The sequence below is a fragment of the Barbatula barbatula genome (genome assembly GCF_947034865.1).
Source record: "Barbatula barbatula genome assembly, chromosome: 22".
In the NCBI taxonomy this organism is placed as follows: Eukaryota; Metazoa; Chordata; class Actinopteri; order Cypriniformes; family Nemacheilidae; genus Barbatula; species Barbatula barbatula.
Window position 1 is genome coordinate 11,638,008 of NC_136785.1, and position 11,665 is coordinate 11,649,672.

General features: G+C 37.5%; 1 protein-coding gene across 1 annotated transcript; it reads left to right on the top strand.

Annotated features, from left to right (window-relative positions):
• Window positions 1-2,361: 2,361 nt before the first annotated feature.
• Window positions 2,362-3,738, top strand: adra2db (adrenergic, alpha-2D-, receptor b; the record flags this gene model as incomplete). Its single annotated transcript, XM_079485996.1, has 1 exon — window positions 2,362-3,738. One exon carries the CDS (start codon window positions 2,362-2,364, stop codon window positions 3,736-3,738), a length of 1,377 nt encoding a protein of 458 aa, XP_079342122.1.
• Between the last annotated feature and the right edge of the window lie 7,927 nt (window positions 3,739-11,665).

Below are 11,665 nucleotides of genomic sequence, written 5' to 3' on the forward strand. Positions count from 1 at the left end.
ATTTTCAATAGCATACAAACTGATAGTTTCTCTCGCACAACAAATTACATTTTATTTTTTAAATGATCTGCAAAAAACTTTGAATTAGCGTGCAATGGATTAATAAAAGGCACAGGAAATGTTTTGCATTGACAATCACAAGTGGCTCAAATGTGCTGGAACACGTGCTCCCTCAGATTGAAGAGGCATATCGGTAACTCGCTTAAAGAGATTTCTTCACGATGAGACACGATGCTGTAAGCTCCCCAAAATAACACTTTAAAAGCTTTTTCTCATTCTCTCCCTCAAAAAATCTGACCCCAAACTAGTGAACTCAAAATATATTTACATAGCAATACTTTACCTTAACAACCGGCTTTATGCAAGTTGTCCATTTAGCATCCTGGTGTGCAAGCACTTTCCGAGTCGTTTTGACATTATGCCTCGGTGTTGACTGAATCTGCAGCATTAAGAGTCATTATCTGAAGAATGCCGATTGTGACTTACAGGTCAACTGGGAATATAAGCCTTTAGACTCAAAGATGTTATAGGAAAAACATTACATTTTCAGTAACAGTCTGGCACGTTCTACTGTAACAACTTAGACCATGTGAAAGAAAAACTTGTTCAATTATCATTTTTAGGCAATATGCAGGTTTGAGTCACTTTTGTAGTGAAGACTTTTAAATGTCAGGGTTAGCAGTAGAGAGAACCCAGGCACAGACGGTGTGGATGTAAACAAAAGACTTTAATGACACAGACACAAAGCAAAAACCCACAATGGTTAAAACAACAGAGATCAGGGAAATACACAAAGCAGGATACAATGGCTTTGCTTAGGATCCAGAAGCACAGCCATGAGCAAGCATATACAATTTAACAAGACAGAAAACACGAGGGCATTAAATAGGGAAGAAATCAGAAGGGGAACAGGTGCGTGGCATCAACTCATTACAAACAATAGTAAAGAAACGACAGGACGGGAGTGGGGACGGGGACGGGGACTAGACGGGAGAGAGTGCACGGCATGCCAAAACCAACAATGCCATGTCTCTCTCCACAATAAACATATGGGTCTGTCATGACAGACTACCAAAAACATGACCCAAGGCAGAATCATGAAATTTAAAAGTGTGATAACTAGCCCCGGTTTCCCTCTACAGTACACTGTAAACATTTTTTGCTGTAGTTATGCAGCTAGTTGCCAGTAACTTACTGTAGATTAATATTTATCAAGTTTATTGGCGACAGTTTTTTTCAAAGAGAAAAGAACATTAAACATTAACAAGTCTTTATCTTTACAGAAACAAAACGATAAAATAACAGCCTCATGCAAAGCATTTTAGAAACCAGAAATCCACATTTACCTATTTCTACTTTTTTCTCAATTTGGTTCCCAGAATTCTTTGCATGAGGCTGTTGTTTAGTTTTTTTTCTGTAAGGATAAAGACTTTTTAGTGTTTAATGATCATTTACCTTTGAACGAACAGTTGCCAGTAAATGATATAAATGTAAATCTAGAAGGTTACTGGCAAACTGCTGCCAGAAATACAGTAATTTCTGCAGAATTTCTTAGTGTACATTTCTTTTAAGTTCCCTATACCGCTCTCTGAAGCTTTAATTTTAGGACTTAATTACTTAAGTAGAAGTATGCCTGTAATCAAACAGTTCTTTGCCATCATTGACTACCACAATTGAAAACAATTGTCTTTTAAAATGTATAAAATGAATTTTATAAAGAAATGTATCGAGATTTGTTTCCTAGTCAACCGTTGGCATGAACTATTTGGTCCTTTGAATCGACTTATTTACCTGTTGTTAAATGGTAAGAAAATATCCTTAATACTGTTGATTATTGTTACCTTGTTAAACTATTTGGCTTAATATATTGACATTTTTACAAAAAAACGAATATATTTGTTGCCAAAGGAACGAGTTACAATGCATCCAAATAACCACAGGGAGCAAGTATGCTCCATAATTTATGTAAACCATATTATCTTGTTTACTGTGAATTGCATTTCTTGATTAAATTTCATTATAAATGAAAGTTATAACATGAGATTGATTGTGGATTTTTCAAAATTGGTTACACTGTTATTAAATCAAGTATCAAAATAATGTGCTAATTTGACACCCCCGCCGTGCAAAGTGAGAGAGGGAGAGACGAAGGCACAAATCGCTCAGTATCTCCCACATACTCGTTCAGTGCGACACACGGGAGCGCGCCAAAGATTCAACCCCCGTATGCACCAGACATCCTCTCTCTCCAGCGCGCCTCTTTCAGTAACAAAATATGGCTTGAGGTGCTTTACTGCGCCATCAAGAGCGCAGTCAGCGAAATCATCCGGCAGCTTTAAAAGTTAGAACATCACCTTTGGTATGATACGTTTGGTTTGGACTCTCCGCCGGATTGCGCAGCGCTTTAGATCGCAGGCAAGTTTAAAGTCGAAACGCGTCTTGGATGAGAATACACTTGGAAATGGAGAACCAACATCAAACGCATCCAGAATGGATTTAACAACAATCCCTTATTTCTCGCGGAACTCATCTGCGGATACTAATGACACGAACGCATCGAAACCCCCGCCACATTCGCAATACGCGGCGGTGTTGATTATTCTCATGGTCACCGTAATCATCCTTGTGACCATCGTCGGAAATGTATTAGTAGTGGTCGCCGTTTTTACCAGCCGTGCGCTCCGTGCGCCACAGAACCTCTTTTTGGTCTCTTTGGCATCTGCTGATATTTTGGTGGCCACTTTGGTCATCCCGTTCTCTTTAGCCAATGAAGTTATGGGATACTGGTACTTTGGCAGCACCTGGTGTGCCTTTTACCTGGCCCTGGACGTGCTATTCTGCACGTCATCTATTGTCCATCTCTGCGCCATAAGTTTGGACAGGTACTGGTCGGTGACCAAAGCGGTCAGTTACAACCTGAAGAGGACCCCACGGAGAATAAAAAGCATGATTACGGTGGTGTGGGTTATATCGGCTGTGATCTCTTTCCCACCACTCATCATGACCAAACACGACGAGATGGAGTGTTTGCTGAACAACGAGACGTGGTACATCCTCTCATCATGCATGGTCTCGTTTTTTGCGCCTTGTCTCATCATGATTTTGGTGTATTGTAAAATCTACAGGGTGGCTAAACAGCGCGCAGCCACCGTTTTTGTGGCTAAGAACGGACTGGAGCGACAGCCATCGCAGTCGGAGACATGCTTCGTGCGTAAAGGCAAGTCGGAGGTGGAGAGCCCCAGCAGCGACAGCTCTGGCAGCCGAGAGCGCAAAGGCGAGCTGGATGACATCGATCTGGAGGAGAGCAGCATATCCAACAAACAGAGGAACTCTCGCTTCACCAAAAGCAGGAAAGTGGACGGGGCACAACCGTGCCCAAGGCAAAACGGACGCCTGTCATGGGCATGTAGCCGCACCTCTGACCTCGATCAGGATCCGAGTGCGCGCAAGCTGTCCTTATCCAAGTCGAAACTGGCACAGATGCGCGAGAAGCGCTTCACCTTCGTGCTGGCCGTGGTCATGGGGTTGTTCGTGCTCTGCTGGTTCCCCTTTTTCTTCACGTACAGCCTTCATGCCATATGCCGGGAAAGTTGCACAGTGCCGGATTCTCTGTTCAATCTGTTTTTCTGGATTGGCTACTGCAACAGCTCAGTGAACCCTATAATTTATACGATTTTCAACAGAGACTTTAGGAAAGCGTTTAAAAAGATTTTGTGCCATAGCCATGCACGCTCGTAAATGTACTGTACATATGTGTGCTGGCGTGCGTACATGTGAACGTTATGTTTACCTGCGTCTGACTTTGTGCGCGCACCCAAAACGGAAAAAAAGTGCTCGTGCGTCTCTGTAAATAGCATTAAAATATGAGTGTTTTACTCGCTATTTGTTTACATGGAGTGTTGTGCACAGGTAGAACAAATGTAAAAAATCATTTCAAGATCACATGTGCCGGTCCAATTTACAAGTTTATTAATGGAAGATGACTATGTTTGATTAGTGCAAAATTGGATAAAGTCCGTCACTGACACTTTATTTCATTGTATAAGGGCATACGTGTGAGACGTTTAATAACATTTAATTTTCAGGACCAGTGTTTGTGTTTTCGAATGAGCACAAATTATTTGAATTTTAAATAAAAAAATAATTCTATAAATTTTGTATAGCACTAGAAAGAGAGAAGCGTCGTTTGTTGCTGGTCCTGAACCAAAACCAGAAAGCGAAAGCTGTTAAACATATAATATATATTGCATACAACACTTCCCAATTTCAGCTAATACATTTTAAGGTCCCACTGTAGGTTGCACACACTGTGAATAACTGTCTATATTCCATTATCATAATTTAAATGCAATTTATTTGTTCATGCCAGCATATCTATTCAATGATCTCTCCACATCATTTTAATCTTAGCTAAACTGTTGTAATGCCTCTTCACATTGTTAACATCTCACACAAGTCAAAGGAGTCTGGAGCCAGAACACTATATAGAGTTTGTTACTCAAGTAACTTTTCTATGAAGTGCTTCAAGGCATTGATGTAGTTAGTCTTCAGTTTTCACAGGAACACGTGAATTGCAGTCATTTCGAGAAATGGCTGTTTTGGAAAATTCAGGAATCATAATGAAAAATTCATGAATCTGTGCATAAATATTGTCTGTTGTCATCTACGGATTAAATAAACTGCACATTTGACATAAAATAAACTTTAACAAAATTTTAGGAAAAAAACGTCTCTAAGGAAAAATCCATAGCATATCAATTATAGTTTTATTATATAATTAATTTACCATTGTGCTTTTAATGTTTTACTTGTGTAGGTTCTGTGTTTAATGCACTTCTGTTAAACCTCAGCCAGGTGTTGTATCCTATCCAATGGACAGAGACACACTTCAAAGAGAATAAAACAAAATAGACAATTCTGCCTGCCATTCATGCACCACACACAGAAGCCCAAATAGTGTTCAGCAACATACAGTGATGTTACGCTGGACACATTTGCTGTTTAAGTAAACCGATGCTTTGTCACTTTTGAAAGGTTTATGTAGATCTACACTTGGAAAGATGGGTTCCAACAACATTCTAACAAAGTGCAAAGTGAACTCTTTAATAAGCTTAGCTTGTTAGGGTTGGGTGTAGATTCTGCGTGCAGGTAGATCTCAAGGAACGCGATCGAGCACTCAGGCCCATGCAATAAGGTAGCACTTTCCATCAAAATCAATATGACTGTTGAAATGACTAATAACACATCCACTTTTCTTGTTTATTTATGACTGTCAGGAGGAGAGAAAAGAAAATCACATGAGAGAAAGACAGTGGGGTTAGATCAGGGAAGGCCGGGGGCGTGCAACAGATACAACACACGCCTATCTGATGAGGAGCAGCATTGTATACACTGACAAATAGTTAAGGAATAGGAATGTATGAAACCTCAAAGCAAAACAGCTTTTCTTATTTGAGTTAGTTAGTAGAGGAGAAATAAGGCGGGGCAGGTGCTTTTTTGGTGCATCACATGACTGAAATGATCCGTGAAAATGGTGCTGTTTGAGGACATGTCAGCTGGGTCCAAAACACCTCCTTTAACACCACATTGAAGGATTGCAAAGTTATTTAAACCTGCAAAAAAGAACACATGGGATTTCAAACATGATTTAAAAATCTGGCTTTTGGCCAGTCTGCTTAATGACTAAATGTAAATGTAAATGTAAAAAGAATGTTATGGAAAATGAGTATGAAATATTTAAGATTATGCAGTAAAGACCATTAATCAAATGTAAGCTAATTTATGACATTGAACATTGAATACATAACATAACATAACATAACATAACATAACATAACATAACATAACATAACATATCATAAAATAAAATAACTTATTACACTGACGTTGGAATGCTTGATTCTGATTGGTCAGTCGCGAAATTTGCCGGTTCGTTATTCCCAGATAACAACCTCTAAAAACGAATAATACACGGTAACCCGCATGCAGCAAATCATTTTGACAGGTTTTTTGACAAATTAAATATAAATAAGTCTTTTAATAACATATATGACATTATATTTACAAATGATTAAAACAATTGCCTATTCGTGACATTTGAATGTTGTTTCTTATACCTTAAACCCGAAAGTAAATAGAGTTTCCTCACGGAATACAATAATTGCCAGTGAAATAGTCATTTTATTCTAAATGAAAAAAGCTTGCCTAAACTGGCTTGCTGGTCTCTCTGTCTGGTTAGGTTGGACTAGTTTGATGGAAATTTTAACTGGCCAGACAGCAAAACCAACTGATCTTACCCAGATTGGTAGATCAAGACCAATAAACCACACTCAAAAGCACTCTATATAGTACTAAATGTGGTTCTTGGCTCGTAATCATAGGGGAACCACTTTTAGTGCTGAATGGAACTCTATTTTGGTGCTTCAGTGGTTCTTCAGCGGTTCTTTGGGATGACTGAGGTGCTTTATAGAACCGCTGAAGAACTATAAAGGGGCTTAACAGAATCTTGCAGGAAACGGTGCTATATAAGACCTTCGTTATCCCGAAGAACCTCTCAAGAACCACCGAAGCATGAAGATCTGGTGCTAAACAGCACTAAAAGTGGTTCCCCTATGATTATCAGCAAAGGACCACTTATAGTGCTATATAACTCCATTTTATTTTAAGTGCAAATTTTCCATTACTGGCTGTGATTGACAGGATTCAGAATGAGTAGACCTCATCCAATCTTTCATTCAGAACTCTATTAAATGAATGCAGCTTGACATTTCAGCAGATGGATTTCAAATGAGAGCCGCTGTGTAGAGAAGACCATCTGATCAGGTATCTGTCACTTAAAGGCTATAGGCAGTTCACCTCAGGCTTCTCTACAGGCAATCACCGGCATCAATAGTTCTTGATGGTTGAAATGCAACCACAGGGGTTCAAAGAAACACACTTTACCTGCTTACATATTCATTTATGTGATTGTCTGTTTGAGGCAAGCATGAGTTTACCTCTGACAGGTGTCAGCTGTGTTTTGTGAGAGAGGTTAACAATTTGACTCGAGAGCTCCTTGAGATGTCAAGAAATAAAATAGTCTCCTATCAGGTTTTTACAGGAGGAAATAACACACGTGTTGAAATTACCTTTAACCACTTAAGTGATGTTTATTACCGCTCACAGATTCAATTATTGAATACAACATTTGCCAAACTTCAAGTCAGATAACACAGCTAAGCACCAGCGTCTCATATTCTTCCTGTCAATATGGCGTTCCAAGTGGGGAAGCTTATAAAGTCTATTTGCTTTAGAGCCATCACTGGGAAATGAATTAGATGAAAATGTTGAATAATCTGCAATGTTCCAAGGCATCTAAAATCTCCTAAAGCCTACAGCAAAATAATGTTTCTTCTCTTCTGGTTTCATTCCTGAAAAGTTCCCGAAAAACATTTTTACTTTTTGAGTAAAGTATAATGATTATTTTTGATTAACTTGCAGCTTTGACTAAAACAAAAAAAAAAGTTTTCGCTCCTTGTTCAATTTATTTAATTGAAACATTATCATTCAACACATTTGGTCGAGAAGGATTTCCAACTCCCAGACTGCATTATAGGAGAGTATTATTTAAAACATGATTATTTTAAGGGTTTTTCAAAAAAGTTAAAGACTTATCAGTGTTTAATATCTTGTAGTCAAAGTCTTGGATATTTAGAAGATTGACATATTGTAATTCATGACAGAACTTTTATATTTGGGTGAACTATCCCATTAAGTGTGCCGTAAACTGATAAACATTTTTCCATATTTTTCACATGACATTTCTCCCACCATATCTACCTATTTTTACTGTCAAAACCAAAGGACATTTAAATGTATTTTTTACGAATGATTTCTGGCAACCACAGCCGCAAGTCTTTTACTGTCTATTACATTTTTGTATGACGACACTTACAGGCATTTAAAAACCAACATTGGGTGACTCAGGATGTCATTATACTGTCATTAGCATTTAAATTATATTTGTGGGCAACAGCTGGCACAGACAAATTCACGACAGGCAAGTGGGACATAACGAAAGTGAAAAGGTAGAAGATCAAAACCAAAATGAATGCCAGACATGTTCAAAGACAGGAAACGAGAGTCAGCACGTGACATAGGACAGACAAAGACAGAAAAAGGAGACGCTCTGTTCCAAAAACTATTGAGCTGATTCTTTAAGGCGTACTTCAAACACAAAAACTGATTTAAACGTTTTGGTCAGCATTGCAAATATGCTTTCAAAGAAATTATAATCACTACATGCTTTTCAGTCAGGTTCCTGCCATAGAAGGCAATCTAATGAGAAAAAATCTAGTGAGTGAAGACAATTTCATTCGTAAAATAGTTTTAAATTATTGTGAAATCTGGCTGTAGAAGCAAACAAGTTAAGGTTAAACAGACTGCTGAAGGCCCTGTTTGGAAACAGAAAAAAACAATGGTAACAGCAGAACTTCCTCCAGGTTTTCATTATGCATATTGGATGTGCAAGGCAGTATTGCCTCTCAGCATCTACAAATCTCATAAACAACATGAATAATATATTTGTCTTGCAGGACATCACATCTTCAATAAAACCTTGAACTGTTCGTGATGAGTACCCATAAATCCACGTTTGTGTTCTGAAAAGACCCTTGGAAGGCTTTAGAAAACAACACAACCTCTGCTCTCTTTGTTATCTTCTATAAGAACATATACTACCCAAGATGTTAAGGTGACATTATTCAGAAGAGCCAACTTGCATAAGATACAAATAAATATCTGTAGTGAAGAATGTGTAATACAGATGACCTGAAAAAGCACTCAAGTTTAGATACAGTTTTAAACAAGGTATATTTCCATAGATCAAGACCTTTATGTTTTATTGTGCCCTCTGGCATTCATACAATGGAAATTTTAAGTGTTTTGCAGTAAGAAGATGTAAAGTGTTCCTTAACAATTAAACACTTAAGCTGTGTGTTTGCAGCTGCTTTTCTCAATAACTTTTTATGTTTACATTAAAATCTTGTGCTGTGCTTAACCAAATATTATTGAAACCAGCATCTTTGTGTACAGTACAGTGTTTTACACATTATTTAATAGCCTATAACTTTCACTATCTGTGAATTAAACATGTTATTTGTTTTGCCTTATTTGCCACCTCTAAATGTCCGGTAACATTTATGAATGTGTTCATTAATGATAAATAAGTAATTTACAAATGCATTGTGAAGCAGGAATGCATGAATAAAAAGAGGGATTCTAACTAAATACCTGCCAAATAGTGAGCCATTTTAAAATCACATCTTATAAATGCTTATACATGTATTTATTCATTATTTATTTGACTCGAAAGCAGATTCATTATTATCTAGATGTTGTCAGACTGGACACTGTAGGGTGTTTTGTTGTTTTTCTTATACCTGCTTACTATTTGGCAGGTATTTCGTTAGAATCACCCTTTTTATTCATGTAGTTATAAATGCTTTATAAGGCATTTGTTAATTAATAAACACGTGTATAAATGCTTCATAACTGTTACCTTAATGTAAAGTGTTACCAAAGGGGAAAATGCATATGCTTTCGGCCAAGGGAACCAGCGAGGCGCTAACTAGGTACTGAAGTACTGGATTACTGCACACAGTATGTGCATGCTGTGAACTACAGTGCCCGACCCAGCAATTCACAAAGAACTCGTTTTACTATTCCACAGAGCTAACAGTCGCTTTTCAATGTAAACACGCTAGACTGACGTGTTTGGCTGTTTGCGCGCGTCTTTTGCCGCGTCTTGCCCATGAGCAACTATCGTTTATGGCATGCTGCATCAGCACAGCGTTGGGAGCCGGGTTGTTGCTAGAAGTGATACAGCTACGCCGGAAGTGGTGCAAAATCTCGCCATATAATTACAATAAATTACGTTAGCTAAAGCCTAATTTGTCAACTTGATGGGATATATCCACTTATCATAAGCTATGCTGATTTATTTTATGCTGAAAAACTCTTATAATGTCACCCAGAGGCAGTTCACGAACATAGGAGCTGATAACTGCGGTCCCAAAGTACTCCAAAAAATGTGTTGTTAAAGTACCCTAAAGGTTAGTGCTGTGCTTGTCTTCTAAGAGAGGTTAAATGTGTTGCTGTGTCAATTGGTAGAGTTTGCGGGTTCGATTCCAGGGAACACAGATACTTACAAGAAGGCTATAGACTAAATGCACTGTAAGTCATTTTGGATAAAAGCGTCTGGCAAATGCACGAATGTAAATGTGTTAGGTGTGTTATGTGTATTTACAGTTACAGTATTTTCATGTTAATATATTTTCCATGTCATCTTATTGGGCACAAAGAAATTTACTTATTTTTCCTGTTGTATAACAAAATGTCTGATGGTTTTTGTCCATTACATTTGTTTTATTTTAAAGGCATCACTTGACAATATTTTCATTTTATTGAAAAGTGTGTTGCTATTTATTTAGCTAAATTTGCTAGTCAATAAAATAAGCTACTTTAAGTTGAATTAAGTAAATTTTTAGTGCAGGCTAAGCAAGTTTACGAAGTCCAGGTAACCTGAAAAAAGTTGTTGGGCCAAACATTTTTGTTATGTCAACTAAACACAATTTTAAAGAACTTAACTGAGTAAAAGCAAATAGATTTGAAGATGAGTGAGCAAGTTATTTTACAGAGAGAGCAGTTTGTCTGTTTAGGGCTACTGTAGAAACAGCTGGACCTTTAAAGAGAATCAGTTTGTTGCTGTTTGGGATAAAAGCACCTGCTAAATGCTTCAATATAAATCAAATAATGTCAGGATAAAAGAACAATTCCAAGCAATGTTTTAGGACAAATCTGGTCAGTAGCGAATTCAGGAAATTTCACTGATACCTTAGAGCCGATTTAGTTCTTAACTAAAGCTTAACATCCCCAAATATCTGATGACAGCGAGAAATCCCCGGCAACAAATAAGATTCAAAATTTACACTGAGCACAATGGGAGGTCAGAGCCGCGTGTGGCTATTTGATGGGGTCAGTAGTTGAATGATTATATATCTCTCTGACATGAGATTTTCAATCTAGCACAACTCTTCTCTGGAGGACATTCACACACACACACACACACAGTGACTCACCATCACAACATTATAGGAAATAAGAGGTACATTGCAAGAATGTGGAAGTGCTATGTGTAAGCATTTAACAATTTTACACATAATATTTAAACAGATTTCAGTAAATGATCTTTTTAAGGTAAGGCTATTAAAGTTGCAGTGTGTGAGATTAAGAAAGATCTATTGACAGAAATGCAATATAATATACATAACTATGTCGTCAGAGGTGTTTTAAGACCTTACAAAATGAAGTGTTATGTTTTTATAACCTTAGAATGAGATATTTCTATCTGCATACACCGCGGGTCCCCTTACATGGAATTCACCATGTTTTATTTAACAATTTGTAAATATTTACTGTAAAATGTAGAGCAACTGTAATATACAAATATGCAACCTAGAAATATATAACTCTAATGTTTTTCTGTTGATTCTGTTGAAATCTGTTGATTCTCTCCTTGATTCTTTTAACTCGAAGGTTAAAAGTGTAATTGATGATATTGCCCCTGTGAAAATCAGGAAGAGTGGTAGACAAAAAGCACCTTGGAGAAACTCAACAGCGGTGCAAA